Genomic DNA, 20,811 nt, shown 5'->3' with positions numbered 1-20,811 from the left:
TCTACCTGAGCACGTGCCGCCGTGCCTTATTCACACCACAATACCATACTTGTGTTATTGGCATGAAGTTGGTCTCTAGTGCTGTTCACCACATCCCCATTGAATTTATGATAAAACCTCTTCATTAAGTTATTTAGTCATTCTCGTGCCTCATCCTCTCCATATCATCTTACCACCAATACATGCTCCAGCAATCCCAGATATCCAGAAGCACATTCATTGCCATAGCGCAGAGCTCTCATTTGCACGTCTTTGCTGACCTCTGGGTGGTAGGCAGCTTGCTGCAAAGCAAACAGTGACAAAAGTCAGTCAGTGATAGCAAGGGCAGAAAGATATCTTATATCAGTAAGTTGTATGTATATATATTTTTTCTCATTGTGACAAAAATACCTACCAAACTGTTCTCTGAGACCTCATTAATTACTGCACATTGAACTTTGTTTGGCAGCCAATGAACAAACACTATTTAGTAGTTCATGGTCTGTCGTACCTTGCAGGAGTGCAGCATCTCAGCAATTGCCCTTCTGCTAAGGTTAGCTGTGGCAATGATGTCTTCCTGACGACAAGAGTTCCCAGCAGCCACTGCCTTTGCTGTTGCCATTGTGATTCCTTTAGTCATGCGGATGAACTCTTCTGGTGTGGTGGTCTTTGCTGGAGGATCAGCACTGTTGAATACCTGTGTGATAAAACCAGGTTGAATGCTAGTGAGTTTTCCTTGTGCATTAATTTACTTACCTCATAATAGGACACGTGTTCCCAAAAGCTATTTTATGTAACACCAAGGCCTTTAGTCAAAACGCTCTTTTTGCTGCCATAAGAAATCTTTGAGATGGCAGTTGCCTCAAAAGTTTTGAACTGGAAGATGTTAATATTATGCAGATGAGGGTTCTTATTCTAAAAGCTTTTCACTGGCTTGTGAAACACTGGTTAGGAAATGGCCATGGCCCCTGTGGAGGAATCTCCTGTGTTTTAACTGAATCCTTGGCAGGGTATTTCCAACTGGCTTAAACTGTAAAGAAACATTTATCTCACACTCACAGCCAATTCCTGTTTGATGTGTTCAATAGTGGCCTCCAAAGCTCTGGTCCCCTTGGTGGCTTCATCTTCCACAGCCTTTACAGTCTTCAGGAGCGATGTTACATTGGTCACCATCACCTACAGCAGTCAGGTCAAATTATGTGGTAATACATTAGAGTAATGAAAATATCTTAAATATTTGATAGATTATTTTGAGACTAGATGTCACTAGCATATTTTAATTTGATTTTTAAAATACGTAGCACTTAACAGAAATATTTTAATATATATACACTATGTAATAAAAAGTATTTTATATATTATATTTGTTACATATTAGACAATATTTTTGTCTCTCCTTCTCTTCATATGCTGTCTGTTTTCTATTATAGTGGACAGCATCCAGAAGATGCTACTTTTAGGTTTTTGACATTTAAAACACTTAAGGTCATGAAGGGGTGGGGGTTTTTTTCTGGATACAGACCAACTACAAAGTGCTCTGGATTTGGTGAAGGTTCTTTTTAAATAATCTTAACAACTGAACTTATTTATGTGTTAATCTTAGGCGTGTATTCATTGTACTGGTAAGAATTACACTGCAACATAATTACAAATCCTTTCTTAATACTTTGGTTTTCCAATCTTGGTTCCATGCAATTAGATTAGAATAAGAACTATCTGATCAACAGCATGTACACATAAAACTCTAATATGGTGTTTTATTGTATTTGTCATTATATCAGTATGTTTTTCTCAGGATCTAGAATTAACTTGATTTATTTTTTGTGCTTTTATAAAACTTAAACCAAAACAAAATGTATATGTGTGTTTCACTATCTGTTCAATATCACTTATTGCCTTATTTTTTCAAATAGTGTTAAGCCCTTGTAAAAACTCCTTGTAAAGTATAGGAGGTAGCTAAATGGAATGTTCAAGCCAGAAAAACATATTTAAGCTTTGTTAAAAATTACAACCACGTAAAAGTCAAAGTGTCTGTGTGTGCTGTTGTTGTAAAGTGTCAGCAAATAGAACTGACTTGAACTGATTGCTAGTTTTGTATCTTACCTTAGCAGAATTTTTAAGCTGCAGCATGCTGGGGTCATCGTGAGGCTTGCCTGCAGCTGCCTTTGTGGCGCTGATGAGGTTTCCTAGGGCTTTGGCCACATCCTTCACTGCATTAATCAACACCACCTGTACACAGCAGGGAACAGAGCTTAAATTGTTATCTGATACAATGCTTAACAAATTATTCGATCACCACCCAGTGTAAGGTTTATGCACTAGTTGCCTTAAATTAACAGTATCAGCAATTACAATAATTATTTTTGTTTCTATAATGGTTTATCTACTGGGATGCACAAGCTCTTTAATAAAAACATTTCATTTTGTCATTAAGATGCCAAATTACAGCTATTTATTTGCATTCCTGAACAGTAAAATTAGTTTTATTTGTTTAACTTCTGACTTCTCAGAGACGGTGGCTCAAACTTGGCCATAAAAACATGAATTCACTTTACTATTTTCTAATAAATAACAATACAATCTTTAGTTTTAAGCAAGTTTTTGACAGATTTCTAAAATACTTTTCTTGTTTTTATGGCAGGTGGTCTAATATATTTGCTAAGAACTGTACCTTTTCATAAGAAGCAAACATACATAAAGTAGAAGCTATTTGCCAGTATAGAAGCAGACAAAAATGCATCCATACCTGGGTCTCTGGGTCTTCGGAACCCAAGCTGGCTGCCCCCAGTTTTACCACATCTGCCAGTTTGGTAATGGTGGACACTGAGGACTGGGCTGCCTGGGCCAGCCTTTCCTGACTGGCCCCAGCACCAGCCACCAGCAACTTGGTGTCCTCCACCAGAGCCTTGGCTGTCTTTAGGATGCATTCCCTGTAAAAACAGCAGAGCAAAGATGATCATATGAGCTCATCTTTGAGTCGAAGTCATATGATTATATGACTTCGACTCAAAGATGAGCTTAGCTTTCGTTCTCGTACAGAAACCCTCATTTCAGGGTTTACAAATTCAGAATTTTCACTAAACATGCTTTCTTAAACAGGTCCCTAGTTCCTTCCACTACTACTTACTTACTCCAGGTGTAATTTTTGCTTTCTCACAATAAGGCTAAGGTAATTTTCTGGTTTTTGAAGCCAAAATAAGATGTTTGCATGTTTAAAATGCATTACTGATGGTCACAAAGCCTGATAATATCATGACACTAAAGCACAAAACAACTTATCTGTAATATAGCCTACAGAGGGTCTCAAATTAGTACCTGTGGTCAGCGAAGGTTTCTGCATTTTCACGGTTCAAAGTTCCAGCAGTTGCAAACATAATGGTGGTGTCAAGGTCTGCAATAATTCCAGACACTGCACTGGCAGCAGTGATGCAGGCCTGGGTGCCACGGTTACCTGCCTGCAGAGATGCTAACACATGGGAGACCTGCAAGAAAATCAATAAGTCTTATAAGTGTTATAAATGAAAAGGTGAATTAAGAATAAAAACCACATGAAAGCTCAGAGTAGGAGAAAATGTCTTATCTTTATCACTGCTGATCTAATAAAGACAAACTGACCAAAAAAGAATTCAAAAAACAAGTTATATGTTAGCTTCTGTTCTGACCTTCTCAGAGACTTTCCGTGCACTTTCAATCAGCTCTTTCTTAGTAAAGGTGTCATTAGGGCTGCACTGAAGAGCTCCAGCTTTTGTCACCAGACTTGTGCAGGTGAAACCCAACTCACCCACCTGCTTCTTAATATGAGAACCAATCTGGAAACAAAGACATGACAACATGAAAACTGTGGAAAGGACACTTTCCAAGTATAGACACTCCACACATTAGACATATTAGTTTGATTTACTTCATCATTCTCTGCAGTAACGGCTGCATATTTGGCTTCGTTGGCCAGATTTCCAAACTCATTGGTCAGCTGGTTAGCTAATCCTCCAAGGTCATCTGGGTTGGTGTTAGACTTGGTCACCTGAAAACAAATAAGAGGATGCTAGTTACCGAGTTTGTTCCACACATATGTCAACATGAATTAAGTATTGATGCAGATTTACTGATATGAGTTTCATACGATCATTTAATGAGTATGTCAATAATAAAGAAATCAAGGGGCTTTTGTGGAAATTATGTGCGTTTGCACATGGCTTTATATGCGTTTTTGTCTTTATAGTATTCTTGTCACAATAAATGCTATTAAAGTGCAAGAAAAGAATGATAAGTAACAGAAATAATATTATGATTGCAGAAAAAAAGATGCATTTTTCAATAAGATACATCTATCTGATAGAAGTCTGATTCTATTGGTGAAATGTGAGGTTGTCCCAAGGCTTGCATGTAAATCTACCCTACACCTAGGGTGGCACTGTGTCTTTGTTACCTGTTTGCCTGACCTCTGTTTCCAGCCTATGCTTTCCAGTTTTGTTGGTTCCATTTAGTTTTCCTGACTTGTGTCAGGATTTTTTAGTAGAGCCACCTGTGTTATCAACTCCTACATCGCCTTGTTCTCTAGTAATTTGCATTCACAAACTTAGGTGTCCATGCTGCCCGCCCACCTACCTGGTGGGGTGACGACAATACCCCATCAGTCTTTTACAGCTGAGGGGTAAAAACTGGAGGAGTACCCAGCTTAGGATCTGGCAAAATACTAATTACCAGATTTTAGAGCCTGAACCACTGAAAGGATGCAGTAATAGTAACAGTATGTTCAATGGATACTCTTGCTGTTTTTGCATATGACAGGCTTTGTGGTGTGATTTGTTTTATTCCATTCATAACTGTTTAGTGGCAATGACAGGAAATTCCACAGCTGTCTCCTAATATGGTACGTTTTCATGCTCAATCCTCACTAAGAGGGAGCATGCTTTATTCATTCAGAATTTCTAACTGAACTCAACTTTTAAATGGAAAAACTAATGACTAACAACAAACTAAAAACTATTCCCCATACATTATTAACAAAATATTTTACCATCTCTTGCACAGTCACAGCAATGGCCTTGGCTGTCTTAACCATGGTAGTCTGGTAGTCCACAAAGGTGCCTTCAGGTTCTTGCACTTGTGTATCTTCCATTTTATTGATGGAATCATTGATGGAGTCCACCATACCACCGACTGCACCAGCTGCACTGGCCGCTTCAGACAGCGTGGCACCCAAGTCATCTACTGCTTCTTTCATCATCTGTACGGACTCTTCCAAGGCCTCGTGCATGTGGGCTGCCTAGATAAAGGAAGCACATTGGTGTGAGCAGTGCAAAAAATGCTCAGTGTGTTTAATGGACCTTAATCACATAGAGTGCAATCAAGTACACATATCCAGAAGACATTATATTTCAACTTTCATTACCTTGGGATTGCCTCCAGCCTCCTTAGCAGTGTAGAGCATCTGCAGGGCTGACTCAGTCAGAGTTTTGGTTTGGTCTAAAACAGCCATCTGTTGTTGACTATTGAGGATCTTGGATGCTGTGCCAATGGCTCCCATGATCAGGGGCTCAAAGTAACTGGCCATCTGAGAGACCTGTCCAAATGTGTGGGACACAAATCATTTTATTTAAGTACAAAACAGATTCCAAAATTAAAGGAACAGACTTGGAAGGACAGGTTGAGTCCTCTTCAGCCTGGAGCTGGACCATCACATTGTCAAAATTGTGTTGACTGTAAAAAGTTGTTGTCTTAAAGTTTACCTTGTGTCCCAGCTGGGAGGCCTCAGATCGAGCAGCTACAGCCACGGGATCAATCAAGTTACTAATCTCATGGACTGAGGCAGCCATCTGCTCATGGAGAGTCTAAAACATACACACATGAACTGTCAGTCAAACTCAGATACTTTAATTTAGCCCCAAATTCAGCTTCATTTACTATGTCTACCAACAGACGTATTACACATCAGGTCAAGGAACAATGCATGCTGAACTACACTACATTACAGTGGCTTTCTGAACCGTTTGTCCCTCAAAACACGTTTGTGCTTCATCACACTAACTTTTCACTTTCCTTGATGTAAAATGGTCATTCTAACTAGCATGGACCAACGCACAGGCTGTTCAGGGGATCGGCAGGAAGAAATATTCTGTGGGGGCAGTAACATCCATACCGTGATTTTTCAGGGGTTTAGTAGGTGAAATTAGCTACATATAGACACATACATATTTATTCAACATAGAATATTAAATCAAATGTAATGCTTTCATTTTGTATAGAATACAGCAATTCAATTTCCTTGCTGCATTCATACAAAGTCAGTGAAAAACTAATAGTGGAGCGTGCACATTTACCTCCATTGAGATGTCCTCTCGTGGTGTTAGTTGCTGGCTTATGGCTGCCAGAGAGGCCTGATCAACTTCACGGATGCAGCCGTTTAGTGCCTCAATAGCATCATCACATTCTCTCTGGCCAGGAGCTTTTTCTCTGCACACATGAGATGAAGGGTGTAATTACTACATACTCTTATAACCTGCTTGACTAAATCTAAGCAGAGAACCAATTCTTACTTTTATAGTTTCAAATGATATTTTATGTTTGTGTGGCTTCTATTTGAACCGTGAAGCACTTTTTAACTTTGTGTTAAGTGTTATACAACTATTATTATTATAATTATAATAAACTAAAAAAAGCCCCTTATATGTTATGTCATTCTCAAGTCTGATACAAAACTATCCCAAAATTTGGGTTAAATGACATGTTACTCAAAAAATGATGCAAATCTTAATGGCAAATAATGATTTTGTGATCATTACAAAATAACACAAAATATTGTGTAAATCTATGCATTATTTACAGTATGCATGCTCATTTACATAATATATTGTTAAACTGTTTTCTGGGTGTGATGTTTGAGAGGGAGCCCAGACAGTAGTAGGAGTGGAAGAGGCCAGTGTGCAGAGCAGAGTCTACCTCATGTTGGTGATGAGTTTCTTGATGGAGTCAGACACAGTTCTGGAGTGTCCAGCAAGCACGGACCACTTGGGCGGGTCTTTGGGGTTGACAGCCAAAGAACGTGCAGTCTGGATCAGGCCAGTGGAGCTTTCCAGCATCGTCTTAGCTGCTGCCACAATGGGCTCCATAGCTGCATGACCCTGAACCAGAGAATAACAAATCAGGATCTGTCTGAGAATATGAAAATCTCCTGATGTTAGATTCTGTAACTTGTAATGATATGACAGGGCACATTAGTGTCGCAGTAATGCTGTAATGGCAGCTCTTGGACATACCTCAGGGCTGATCTGAGCAGGAATGCTGGCGAATTCAGGATTGGAGGCAAAAGCAGTCAGGTTGTCCACAGCTTCTATTAGAGGACCAGTGGCAGCTTTACACTTTTCTCTGTTCTCCTGGTTAAAGGCTCCATCCAAAGCCTATGCAGGGGACATAGACATGACTTCCATAAGAATTTTTCAGCACTCTTTATTTCTAGAACACTAGCTGCTTACCTCCCAGAGCAGTGTAATGTAGCAAGGAAGAAGAGGTTTAAATATACAGCTGTCAAAAGTGAGCTGATGAGCTCTTGTTTAATCCTTTTTTATGAGTTTTATTAGTTTTCTTTTATTATAGAAAACGTGGATTTGACTGTTCCATTTTTACACACTTTCAGATGTATACTGGATAAAGGCCAGAAGACATGTCTCAGTAAACATATGTTCTATAACCCTAATATGTCTGACCAGTTTGACAAAGACTAAACGCAAAGTCATTTCTTGCATGTTTTTATTACTTTTCTTACATTTTTTGAAAATCCTATTCTTAAATGATAGTTAAATATAATTGACTGTAGTTCAGTTTGTAAATTATAACTTGTCATTACACCATAATTAACCTTTTCACTCAAGCTGTGGGTGTGTGTATATGAATGACACTGATGTGTGTTTGATATGGCTTTTATTACAAACCTTTATGGATTTGACCAAGTTGGCAGTGGTGTTGGCCACTTCTTTGGCTGACTGAACAAACTGCCTCTTGGCAACAGGGTTAGGAGTTTTAGAGGAGGCCAATCTGCAGGCATTACAGAGCGCAGAGGTGTGCTTGGCCACTATGGTTGCTGCGGACAGCACCTGCACAGGGAGAGTAATGGTCATCACATTCAGACTCAATAATCAGTCAAAGAAATCTGATAAAACTGACAATTACTTGCAGTGAGGCAAGCATTTACCTGGGATTGAGTACAAGCTGGGTCCACCAGGTTCTGACAGGCCATCTGAATAGACTGATTAGCTCGGGCAAACTGAGCAGGGTCTACCAGGCCCTTCTGACCTGCTGTGCTGTTGGGGTCTGATACACCCAGTAAATAGGCAGCCTAGAGACATAAAATTCAGCTATAAGTTCATTGTATGTAAATACTTCTAGTGTGTAGCAAGCCAAAATAGACATGTTACCAGCTATACTTCACTTGCCTCTGAGCTGCTGTCTTAAGGCAATAATACAGTAATCTACAGTATGGATTTTACCTGTGCAGCTGCTTCAGTGAGACCACAAAGAGCTCTGGAGCCAGTACTGACTGAGTCACCAAACTCTGGCAGGTTGGAGTTTTTGGCATTATGAGAAATACCAGCCATGGACTCACCGAGGACCTATTGACAAATAACAAGAGAATCAGAAAACAAAGAGTGGAGCATCACACTTTTACTGATGATAAACATGGAGTGAAGCAAAGCACTGACTGAACCATGACATTATAGTCTACATCAAAGCTTTGTACTTTGTTGCCGACAAAACAAATAGCCTAAATACTTAAATAGTTCAAGGTGTTGAAAAACAATAAGAAATTAAAACTTGTATCACATATTTGCTTTGGTTCATTATGTTGTTTATTTCATCTTTCACCATTACCAAGAAATTTGCTTTTAGTTACTGTCTAACTGATAGAGCTCAGAGCAAGAAAACGCAGGTGTATTTTACATGGAAATCTATTAAAGTGGCACAACACTTTAATAGACATAATGTACATGTACATAAATTCCTTAGGGATTAATAAAGAATTCTGATTCTGATGACATTGTCTAAACCGACGCAATAAGACCAAGAATATGTGATCTGATAGAATCACGTCCTCTTTTGTCTGTGGGAGAAACAGCCCATGCTTCTACTGTTTCCAGTGTGTTACCTTGTCCAAATTAGACAGGAACTCTCAGTGTTGAAAATTCTAATTTAACATGTGCCAATATTGAAATCACGTTTTTGTTGCTTTTTTAGAAGATTAGTGTCAATTACAAGGCAAAGAAAAAGAAAAAAAAGAATAATCATAGAACTAAAACCATAAAAGAAAGGCATTAGTGATGTGTATTCTACAGTACCTTGGAGTTCTCCATGACACTGTCAATGCAGTCAAAGTATGACAGCTCACTGATCGCTTCTGTCGGGTTCTCCAGCATCCCCTTCACTGACTGCACACAAACACAGCATACATTCCTGACAAACTCACACTGTACAACTCACCTGAATGTCACATGACCTCTATATGACTAAAATGTATTGATTGTTTATGGTTTTCTTTAGTATTATTATTATTATTATTATTATTATTCTTACATATTTTTAGAGATTTTTATGATGCGTCTGGGACATGGGAAGCTAAAGCTAAAGAAAAGATAAAGAAGAGAAACTGTTTGATGGTGGCTGTTACCTCAAGCTCTCTGAGAGCATTATCACACTCCTTCTGACCTGGAGCCTGCTGAGTGCACATGGTGATGAGCTGGTTGATAGTGTCTGTAACGGCCCTGCAAAGACAAATAACAGACAGATAAGTGGTTAAAAACAAAGCTATGAAAATTGATTTTTTTACATTTGTTTTGGGGGGTTTTTGTGGGGGGGGTTTTACCGACCGGGCAGCTGCTGCCAGCTGGTTCTTGAGGTTGGGCGAGCTAGGATCAGTGGACAGAGCTTTAGCTGCTAAAAGCAGCTTGCTTGATGACATTGAGATTGTCTTCAGGTTAGACACCACCTGGGTCTGGTCCTCCTTAGACTAGAGGAAAGGAAGAAGTATGAAGACACTGAAAACTCTACGGCTTTTGCCGTTAATATTTTTTCACCTAAATCATGTGTCATGATGACCCAGCTTCATGGAATATTGGGGTTCTGCTCTTTGTATGGTACACCACAACGATACAAAGGGCAGTACATTTTTGACTCTATAAAACCCATAAATACATGTTTAAAAAAATTAGACTACAGTTTGCCTGGTGAAAACTCATTCAAACTGACCTGAGATGTTCCAGCCATGTCAACACCAGCCTCTAGGAAGTTGCTAAATTCCTGTCCAAATTTGCTAGTGGCCCTGGCCAGGTCCTGGGTGGTTCCTCTGGATGACTGGACCACTTCATTGGCTGACTGATTTAGACCAGCTGCAACCTCGTTGAGATGAGCTTGAACCTCCTGGAAGCTCTTTCCACTAGATGGGAACTATGTTGGGAAGAAAAAAAATCTAATACTGCAAGTAGCAACATAGAAAAGAATATTGGCTACAACTGGTTATAGCTTTGGTTATAACTGTAAGCAACTAGTCCTGACTCATAAATTGTGTTTTCATCCTCAAGCATGCACAATTAACTTGTCTCCAAAGACTGTCTTGAAGGGTTCCTTGATATGTACAATTTTGGAGAAGAAAGACTAGTTTTGCATTGCTACTGTGTTTCACAGGTAAAAAAAGAAGAGAAAAAAGAGAGATCAGGAAAATTATGAAAAACAGTAGGTGATGGAACTTGGTTGATTAATAGAGTAGCTTCAGTGTGAAAAAAATATTATTCACCTGCGATCTTTTTATCAGTAACTACAATCTACATTTATTAAAAACTGTTAATTTTGTACTAACAGAATCAGCCAGGAGAGACTTGCTAGCTTCGCCCACAGTGCGGATGGCGTTGTCCACATCCCTCTGGCCAGGAAGGCAGTTCACACATCTGTTCAAGGCCTGGGAAACCGCCTTAGCCACCTTCACACACAAACACATGCACATGTTGATTGTCATTATTATATGAAATACATATAAACATTCAGAAAAAAACTACTGTAGCTACCAAACAAAAGCATTTCTAATCTCTCAGTCTGGCTCTAACCTGGGCCAGTCTCTGCTGACTCTCTGCATCTCCTGGTTTAGCAATCGCCCTCTTGGTCTCTTCAATAAGGTTGGATGACTTGTCCATGACATCCCCAGCACAGTCCAGTATGGCACTACGTGCTGCTGAGTCATCTGTGGTAGCAGCGACTCCTCTGGCAGCCGAAGCTAGTGACTTTAGAGCCTGAGCCACATCTCTGGCTGCCATACCTGGATCCAACAGGACAGAGGAGAGAAACTTTGGTTTGTAGAAAGACATAATACAAAATTTACAGTCTGGGAACGCCTAAGGTCTAATTTGTTTAACATTAAATTAATAAAAAAGATATTATGAAATGTAGTATAGTGCAAAATTCTTGAGTCACTTGTCATTTCTTTTGCATCACTCATCTTTAGATTTGACCACTTGACCATTTTCAGAGCATTGTCTTGTTGTTTTTTTGTTGAACCACTTCACTCTAAACAGGGACCTAACGCAAGGATTGTACGAGTAAAACAAAACTGGTTCCTATTTCTTCAGTTGATTCCATGAGAAATGTTACACACTGTCTTAGAGTGATGCTGAAAAACTAGTTCATCCATTTATTACTTCTAGGCTGGACTACTATAATTCATTATTATCAGGATGTCCTAAAAATTCCCTGAAAAGCCTTCAGTTAATCCAAAATGCTGCCGTGAGAGTACTGACAGGGACTAGAAAGAGAGAGCATATTTCTCCTATATTGGCTTCCCTTCATTGGCTCCCTGTTCAATCCAGAATTGAATTCAAAATCCTGCTCCTCAAATACAAAGTCTTAAATAATCACGCCCCATCTCATCTTAATAACCTTATAGCACTTCGCTCTCGCACTGTAGGCTTACTTGTTGTATAAGTAAGCCTGCAAAAGTAGAATGGGAGGGAGAGCCTTCAGTTTTCAGGCCCCTCTTCTGTGAAACCAGCTTCCAGTTCAGATTCAGGAGACAGACACTATCTCTACTTTTAAGATTAGACTTAAAACTTTCCTTTTTGCTAAAGCATATTAGTTAGTGCTATTAGTTAGTTAGTGCTGGATCAGGTGAGCCTGAATCCTCCCTTAGTTCTTCAGTCACCTTTCTCCCTCACTATGTGTTAATAGACCTCTCTGAATTGAATCATACTTGTTATTAATCTCTGGCTCTCTTCCACAGCATTTCTTTTATCCCGTCTTCCTTCTCTCATCCCAACCAGTCACAGCAGATGGCCACCCCTCCCTAAGTCTGGCTCTGTTGGAGGTTTCTTTCTTTTAAAAGGGAGTTTTTCCTTCCTGCTGTCGCCAAAGTGCTTGCTCATAGGGGATCATATGACTCCCTATGTTAGGTTTTTCTCTGCATGTATTACTGTAAGATCTACCTTACAATATAAAGCAACTTGAGGTGACTGCTGTTGTGATTTGGCGCTGTATAAATAAAATAAAATTTAATTATCTGAATAGTAATTAAATTTAATTATTTGAATAGTATCTCAAAGTCATGTCTTCACATCCTCCATGTCTGACCACACAAATGCGATTCTGGAAGAACGATCAAAAATTCCCATAAACCCTCCTAAACCTTGTGGAAAACTTTCCCAGAAGAGCCGAAGCTGTTATAGCTGCAAAGTGTGGGCCGACACCATACTAAAGCCTATGCCTTACGAATGCTATATCACTCAAGCTCATATGCATACGAAGGCAGCTGAGCAAATGCTTTTGCCAATATAGTGTATTTGCCATTTTCAAAGCAAAATTCAATCCAATTCAGTTATATTCAGTTATATCAGGGGTAGGCAACCTTTCTGATGACGAAATTTCCTCAGAAGTCAATGTGCTATATAATTGCATTAGTAATAAATTTAATAACGCTCTATATTAACAGTTACACACTATATAGAACCACTTTATAGAATTATATTTGTTTGCAGATGTTGGCAGCTATCAGCGAATAGTTATCAGCTATTTTGAAACAAAAAAAAGACACTTTTTATCCATAACAAGAACTCCATAACAGCAAATGAACTGTACAACAGAAAATGCAAATGCTATTTATGGTCTCCTCACAACAATGATAAGAAAAATAAACTGGGTCCAATATGATATGTTTGTTAATACAGAGACACACATGTTAATGTGATCTCTGGTCTCCCACTCAGAGACACAGGTCTCCAAGTGTCCAGCATTCAGACGGCTACCAGAGGACACTCATGTGAGAGAAAATCTGCTCACACAGATATGTAAAGCCAAATACTGTCAATAAGGCCTCTGCAATGTTCTGAAGACAGTTAAACTTATCAGGTAGTGATGTCCAGCAGGTGAAAATGCAAGCTCCATGAACATGCACAGCTGTGGATTTCAGCTGCGTCTGTAGTTCTGCAAACTTTGACCCCCACAGACTAGAGCTTTTCAGTTCAATCAGCTGCATTTCGATGTCCTCTGTGTCCAGGCAGTTAATGCGAGACAAACCCAGCTGCTCATTAAAGCTTTCTGGTTTGATCAGAAAAGAAAACAATGGTCCATACACCTGAAAGTCCCGAAAACGCATTGTGAATTCTGTCTCGAGTCTACGGATGTATCCGTGTATTTCTGTGGTGCTGATGCTGCGCTGAGTGGACAGCTCCTGAAGCATTTGAAGTGTTGAAAAGTCGAAATTTCAACATCGCTTGAAAAAACTGCCAGCTAGCAACGTCCCTCTCACCGGTAGGCTAAGTGATTTTTAGCCAATTACAAGTTGAATCTGGTAGTTGGGGTTGTTAGCTAAGATACCGTCATTAAGAAGCGGCACAAGTAATGTGTCTATGCGAGCTAATTTGCGATGTGCACCGCTGGGCCGGACATTTATTTTTTAACGCATCTTGTCAGATTAATTCACTGCGTGTCGTGCCCAGGGCTGGACTGGGACAAGAAATCGGCCCGGCCATTTTGACTAGAGACGGCCCACCAGGTATAGGAAAAGTCATAAAGCCTTTGAATGAAAACAAACGCTGTTGTGACAGTGATGTACGCTGTCTTGTTGGTATATGTATGATTTCTATACATTGTACATCAGATAAAAACTTTGGTTGTAAGATTTAGATAATTATTTGAGACATTTTAAATGAGAATAAGAAAGAAAAGTATTTCTTTGTGCCCCCCTTTCCCTGTTAATGCCCTACCTGGCCCCCTGGCAAAACTTTGCTAGAGCCACCCCTGCACAGTTACCAGCTGTCAGCTACTTAGAAAAGGATCCTGGTGTTATTTGTCTCTCAGAAACAGTTCATAAATTCCCTTCAAGTCATTCATGTCACCTAAACCTGTTTCTCCATCACCCGTTCAGCGCTGATGATTCAGTAAGGACATCTCCTGGTTTCATCTTCATGTTTCCCTCTCACCACATATCCAAACCGATATCATGGCCAGCAGCTTTTACAGCTGTGGCTCCAGCAAACATCAGCTGATACTAGAAATTAATATTAAATAAATTCTAACAAAAGCTGATCAAGCTTAAACGCGCTGCTGTTGTTTAACGCAACATTCGCTGGTTTCCTGTTTCTGGTGCAAACTGGGCGATAAACAAACAAGAGAGACGGGACTTGCGTCAGAAATGATCAGCTGATCATTGATCAGTTTCATGATTGAATGAGAGAAGAAGAGGCAGCTGACACCGTAAAGACGCAGAACAACTCCAGCTTTGTGTATTTTTTCCATTCTAGCTGAAGTACGGGACAAACTGCGTTCCTTCTCAGCTCAATACGAAACGCGTGATATTTTCTCTGAATACAGGACGATTCCATTTTTTAAGGGACGGTTGGCAACTCTACTAACTAACCTTATGAATAAAATAAAGTTCACTATCAGTAACATCATAGCACTCACCCAGCTGTATAGAAACTCCGTCATGCTAGCTAGTACGCAGTACGAGTTATTGTACTTGACTGTAAAAAGTCAGCACAACGAAAATAAACTACACCTAAACTTGGTTTATATCTGACCCAGATAGACTGCAGGTCATAACTTCTTACCTGAAGTTCAGTTCACCTGACACTCGGACCGGCGACCGCCTCGGGTCTCTCCTCCTCCTGCCTCCCCTTTCCCTCATCCACCTGCTGGCCTCTGTGGAAGCTCCACCATTGCCACCACCAAACAACTGAGCTATTTTTACACATATGCCAGCATGTGGCCAATCCACCATCTTTCATTGTTTACACCATTACAAAAAAACAAAAACAAACAACAAAAACAAAAAGAGCAAAATCGTCCCATAAAAACGAAAAATCACCATCGGCCCACTGGACAAATGCCCAATATGCACGATGACCAGTCCAGCTATGGTCGTGCCATCAGTTAACCCTTCGCGTGCCAACTGTGGCACGCGTGCCCAGGGTTGCCGACCCCTGGGTTATATCAATAACACCAAATCACAACAAAAGATGCCTCATGCGCTTTATACTGTAAGGTAAAGGCCCTACTATAAACATTTGACTGGCTTCAGAAACAACCCTATTTTTAAAGTGACATGCTCATATTGCCGTTTCATCCTGTCACGTATCATTGCAAGTAAAGCTTTATAATACTATTTTTCCTCTTAAACATAAAAAATATACTTAATAGCTGACATTATGGTATGTTTCTATCTTTCTGGTTATGTTAAACTCACCAGTGTAGTTCTCATTTCCCTGGGTGGCTTCACTCAGCAGCTGGGCTATGGCTGAGCTCACAGCCTTGGTGCTGTTACCCAGATCCTGGGAGCATTTCTCAAGCTGAATAACACAGCAAAAGACATGGAAAGAAACACTGTCATCCATTCCTACTTTTTGAAAATAACTCACCAATTATTATGATTCTAAAAAAATCTTCTGTTTATGCCTCGTTCATGGTGTTGTCCAGTGAACCAAAGCTATTTCAGTGTGCTTTACCGTCTCTCCTGGCAGTGGTTTAAGTTTGCCTTCTTCTGCTGATGCCTTGGCCTCTTGGATCTCCTTTTCCAAATCTCTCACCATTGACAGAGCATTGTCTATTTCCAGTGGTCCACACGCTTCCTGAGCCTAAGATACACAAAAATATCTGTGATTAGTTAAATAAAACATAGTTATATCTTGCGTGAATTAGACATCAGTCAAAAAAATCAGAAAAATTTTCTACACCATGATTGCTTCACTTGATTCATTGACCAAAAAATAGGCAATCTGTTAGAAATCTGGAAATTCATGTATTTCTTAATCTAAAACAGCAAAAAGAAATCTAGAGAATTAGATCATTCCTGTATGATATCATTTCACAAAAGTTCAAACATGCATGAATGTTTCTTAGCTCTTTCACTCACTTTGCTGACTCCAGCTAACACAGAACAATGAACGCTGAGATCTTTGTCAGAATAAAACTGATGAATATATATAATTAGTACTACCTTTTGTGAGGCAGTGCGGAGCTCTGCCAAGGCACTGGCCAGGTTTTTGGCACACTGGCTGAGCTGCATAGCTGAAGCCTGGTCACTGATGGTGGGAACAGCAGCTTTGGAGGCTGTAACCATCTTAGCACCAGGCTGGTAGAGGGAAGAGAGACATGTTGCATTGGTTTTGATTTAAAGCAGTTCATTCTAAAAAAGAAATGGACTATAAAGTGTTTGCTTTTCCTAAAACTTTTGCTAGAGGTGCGTCTGCATCTCCTCATTCTTATCTCTAGTTAATAACGGTGTAAATAAACATATAAACAATAAACAAATAGAGAAAATTGTCAGGCGGTGGAAGGAATACTTCGAGGACCTCCTTAATCCCACTGACACGTCTTCCGAGGAGGAAGCAGAGTCTGGGGATGAGGGAATGACCCGCCAATTTCCGGGCGAGGTCACTGAGGCAGTTAAACAACTCCTTGGTGGCAGAGCCCTGGTGTTGATGAGGTCCGCCCGAGTTCCTGAAGGCTCTGGATGTTGTAGGGCTGTCCTGGTTGACACGCCTCTACAATGTTGCGTGGAGATCAGGGGCAGTACCCTGGACTGGCAGACCGGGGTGGTGGTCCCCATCTTTAAGAGGGAGACGGAGGGTGTGTTCCAACTACAGGGGATCACACTCCTCAGCCTCCCTGGGAAAGTCTATGCCAGGGTGCTGGAAAGGAGAGTTCGTCCGTTAGTCGAACCTCGGATACAGGAGGAACAATGCGGTTTTCGCCCTGGTGGTCGCGGAACACTGGACCAGCTCTTTATCCTCTCAAGGATACTTGAGGGTGCATGGGAGTTTGCCCAACCAGTCTACATGTGTTTTGTGGACTTGGAGAAGGCATTCGACCGTGTCCCTCGGGTGTCCTGTGGGAGGTGTTTGCGGGAGTATGGGGTGTCTGGCCCATTGCTACGGGCCATTCGATCCCTATACAACCGTTGCAAGAGTTTGGTTCGCATTGCCGGCAATAAGACGGACTCGTTCCCGGTGGGTGATGGGCTCCGCCAGGGCTGCCCTTTGTCACCGGTTCTGTTCATAATTTTATGGACAGGATTTCTAGGCGCAGCCAAGTGGCGGAGGGCTTTCACCGGTGGCCTCAGAATCTCATCTCTGCTTTTTGCGGATGATGTGGTTCTGTTGGCTTCATCAGGTGAGGGCCTCCAGCTCGCACTGGAACGGTTCGCAGCCGAGTGTGAAGCAGCGGGAATGAGGATCAGCACCTCCAAATCTGAGGCCATGGTTCTCAGCCGGAAAAGGGTGGAGTGCCCACTCCGGTCGGGGATGAGTTCCTGCCCGAGTTCAAGTATCTCGGGATCTTGTTCGCGAGTGATGGGAGAAGGGGCCGGAGATCGACAGACGGATTGGTGCTGCGGCTGCAGTGATGCGGACGCTGCACCGGTCCGTCGTGGTGAAGAGGGAGCTGAGTGTAAAAGCGAAGCTCTCAATTTACCGGTCGATCTATGTCCCTACCCTCACCTATGGCCATGAGCTGTGGGTAGTGACCGAAAGAACGAGATCGCGGATACAAGCGGCAGAAATGAGCTTCCTCCGAAGGGTGGCTGGCCTCTCCCTTAGAGATAGGGTGAGAAGTTCAGCCATCCGGGAGAGGCTCAGAGTAGAGCCGCTGCTCCTCCACATCGAAAGGAGCCAGTTGAGGTGGTTCGGGCATCTGACAAGGATGCCTCCTGGGCACCTCCTGGGTGAGGTGTTCGGGCATGTCCCACGGAGGGAGGCCCAGGGGCAGACCCAGGACACGCTGGAGAGATTATATCTCTCGGCTGGCCTGGGAACGCATTTGGTGTTCCCCGGATAAGCTGGAGGAGGTGGCTGGGGAGAGGGAGGTCTGGGCTTCTCTGCTTAGGCTGCTGCCCCCGCGACCCGGCCTCGGATAAAGCGGATGAAGATGGATGGATGGATGGACAATAAACAATAAAAAAAACTCAATGAAAATATAGACAGTGCCAAGCCATGTTGTTTTCAGATTTCTGACTATTCTTTTTCATCTCCCCTTAACCTACTGAGACCCAGACTATTCATTTATGTCCTCTATAATGGAAATTTGTTTTTGGTCTATATCTTCTGACTTATTTGAGGTATGTTGAGGTAAGTTCTAATGTGTTCAATAGACAACATCTTGGCTTTCCAATGATATCTCATGTGTTTGGGTGGTCTCCTTTAGCTCCAAAGAGGCAAGCAACCACAAAAAGTTAAACTGAAAGATGCAACCAGGTTACGTGCACGGCATAAGTTATCAGTGATTAAGCTACGTAAAAAGAAAGACACATTTGTGACACAGAAAATTCCCAGGTTGCAGTAAAATCATCAGAAAAGATTTCTTACCCAGTGACAGACAACAGTGTTACTCCGTCTGAGTTTTAAGATTTGTTGCTTAAAACAATGAGGCCACAATCTGTTTATGGCTGTTTATCATGACTGTACCACAGTTACATAGCTATACTCTTCTGTTGTTTTGTTAGTCTGCTGTCACTCAGTGAAGTTGGTGGTGTGACAATCACCTGCAGGAAGTTCTGGCTGGCACTAATGAGAGCCAGCTGTGCACTTGGGCTGTCAGGCTGAGACTGGCTGCCTCTGACTCCCTGAACCAGCTGAGGGATCTGCTCTGCGACAGCCTGGAGACACACACACAATACAGTTTTTAAAAATATCTTAACACAAGCATAACTTTGCTAAGGTGGACAGTTGCATTCAGATCCTTCACTTTGAAGGGTTTAGAAACCTCTGTACACTCCAATCTGTCCCTCCTTTAAAAGGTTCTAGTCATCATACCTGGCATGGATCGTCTGATTCTCATAGTTTTTAAAGATAAGAGATAAAGGCATGTACTTACTTTTAGTGGGAATACTCTGTTTTTTTAAATTGTTTTAATTATGAGAAAGAGTAAAAAATGTAATTTCTATTTATAATTTCTTTGAGTATATCAAGTTTATTAATAGGCGTGTGGCAGAGGTATGGCTCAGCTGCAGGGGAGGAGTGGGACAGTGAGCTCAAGTGATACTCCTCAAAGTGATACAGTATGTCGGGTCAATCACTACAAGGCGATATTAGGTTGTCCACATGTTTTTTTAAAAATAGACACAAAACCTCCATGAAATTTACTGTTCGCACCACTGATTGTTGATTCTACATAGCAAGCTTAGTTCCATATATGTTTATATAAACCAAAGCAAGTACTGAGTTTTTACCTTGCAGCCCACAACAAGCTGCTGCTGGGCAGCCTGGTTCTTGTTGGTTGAGGCTGCATGTTGTGCAGCAGCAATGGTCTGAGTGGCTGCTGCTGCTGCTTGTTTGGCTGCATTCTGCCAGAAGAAAGGAACATGATGCGTCAATAAAACAGCAAAAAGCACAAGACTAGCAATAATCAGAGAAATGACTCAGACAGAACTAATAATAAGATGCAAATGTTAAACTTTTAAAGTTAAAAACAGGAAGTTACTGAAGCCAGTATTATAATTAAGCATCATGTTATTTCAGACAGGCCACAAAGTTAAACTTAGTTATATTCCCAAAAGAGACTCTCTACTAAAGTGTTTAAGAAATATTCATAAAGAGTTCCACCGATCGTGGTTGGGTGTGAAATAGCTGCATCAGCATGAGACATCATTTTAAAAGCATTTTTGTGGTAAATCAATTCAATTCAATTCTATTTATATAGCGCCAAATCACAATGGTTGTCTCAAGGTGCATTATATTGCAAGGTAAAGACCCTCCAATAATACAGAGAAAACCCCAACAATCAGATGACGGTGACAGTAGAAAGAAGAAATTCCCTTTTAACAGGAAGAAACCTCCAGCGCAACCAAGCTCAGGGAGAGGCAGCTATCTTCCAAACCGGTTGGGGGTGTTACCTCCAGTTTGTTGACTAGGCGTTTCTTGATAGCATTCTGCGCCGCAGCGTTGGTGGCCATGCGGAGACCTTCAGCCGCCTCTCGTAATTTCTGTTGCTGTTCCTCACTGTCGGGATTTGCTGCTGCACCCTGGGATAAAATGTTCACATTACATATTAAACTAACAAATCCAAAAAATGATAACACAGTCTTATCCACAGAGTTAAAAAAACAAAAACAAAGACAAAGGCAGACCTTAGCAGCTTCCACCATCTTGGCTGTGGCATCAGCCAGCAGCTTGGCAGCAGAAAGAAGCTTGCGTGAGTTCTCTAGGTCAGACTCTCCCTCTGCATCCATCTTGATAGCGTTGACCAGATCAGACGTGGCTTGAGCAAGGATACGAGCCTGACGGACCATCTCACCTAGTGTTGCAAAAAAGAAAGATGGAGAAAAATGTGATGATTAAAAAACAATAAAGAAAATGTCATCCTTCCAACAGT

The 20,811-nt window shown here is 41.1% G+C and overlaps 1 protein-coding gene across 2 annotated transcripts in view; it reads right to left on the bottom strand.

Annotated features, from left to right (window-relative positions):
* Positions 1-20,811, bottom strand: part of tln1 (talin 1) — a 60,185-nt gene that overhangs the window by 8,051 nt on the left and 31,323 nt on the right. For both annotated transcript variants that reach the window (XM_031738408.2, XM_031738407.2), the window contains exons 21-50: positions 20,567-20,733; positions 20,333-20,461; positions 19,670-19,783; positions 18,983-19,096; positions 16,442-16,576; positions 15,951-16,079; positions 15,692-15,794; positions 11,067-11,275; positions 10,823-10,942; positions 10,216-10,413; positions 9,837-9,976; positions 9,638-9,731; positions 9,309-9,398; positions 8,463-8,585; positions 8,168-8,311; positions 7,908-8,069; positions 7,236-7,376; positions 6,919-7,100; positions 6,300-6,432; positions 5,709-5,810; positions 5,372-5,542; positions 4,997-5,245; positions 3,881-4,000; positions 3,642-3,788; positions 3,295-3,461; positions 2,726-2,909; positions 2,083-2,208; positions 1,039-1,155; positions 491-676; positions 174-281 (exon numbers count right to left, since the gene is read on the bottom strand). In XM_031738408.2, the coding sequence (XP_031594268.1) occupies positions 174-281; positions 491-676; positions 1,039-1,155; positions 2,083-2,208; positions 2,726-2,909; positions 3,295-3,461; positions 3,642-3,788; positions 3,881-4,000; positions 4,997-5,245; positions 5,372-5,542; positions 5,709-5,810; positions 6,300-6,432; positions 6,919-7,100; positions 7,236-7,376; positions 7,908-8,069; positions 8,168-8,311; positions 8,463-8,585; positions 9,309-9,398; positions 9,638-9,731; positions 9,837-9,976; positions 10,216-10,413; positions 10,823-10,942; positions 11,067-11,275; positions 15,692-15,794; positions 15,951-16,079; positions 16,442-16,576; positions 18,983-19,096; positions 19,670-19,783; positions 20,333-20,461; positions 20,567-20,733 (4,304 nt within the window). The remainder of the gene's footprint in view (positions 1-173; positions 282-490; positions 677-1,038; positions 1,156-2,082; positions 2,209-2,725; positions 2,910-3,294; positions 3,462-3,641; positions 3,789-3,880; positions 4,001-4,996; positions 5,246-5,371; positions 5,543-5,708; positions 5,811-6,299; positions 6,433-6,918; positions 7,101-7,235; positions 7,377-7,907; positions 8,070-8,167; positions 8,312-8,462; positions 8,586-9,308; positions 9,399-9,637; positions 9,732-9,836; positions 9,977-10,215; positions 10,414-10,822; positions 10,943-11,066; positions 11,276-15,691; positions 15,795-15,950; positions 16,080-16,441; positions 16,577-18,982; positions 19,097-19,669; positions 19,784-20,332; positions 20,462-20,566; positions 20,734-20,811) is intronic.

Source organism: Oreochromis aureus, linkage group 7 (genome assembly GCF_013358895.1).
Source record: "Oreochromis aureus strain Israel breed Guangdong linkage group 7, ZZ_aureus, whole genome shotgun sequence".
In the NCBI taxonomy this organism is placed as follows: Eukaryota; Metazoa; Chordata; class Actinopteri; order Cichliformes; family Cichlidae; genus Oreochromis; species Oreochromis aureus.
Note: the sequence above shows the minus strand (reverse complement) of the source record. Positions and strands in the feature narration are given on the sequence as shown.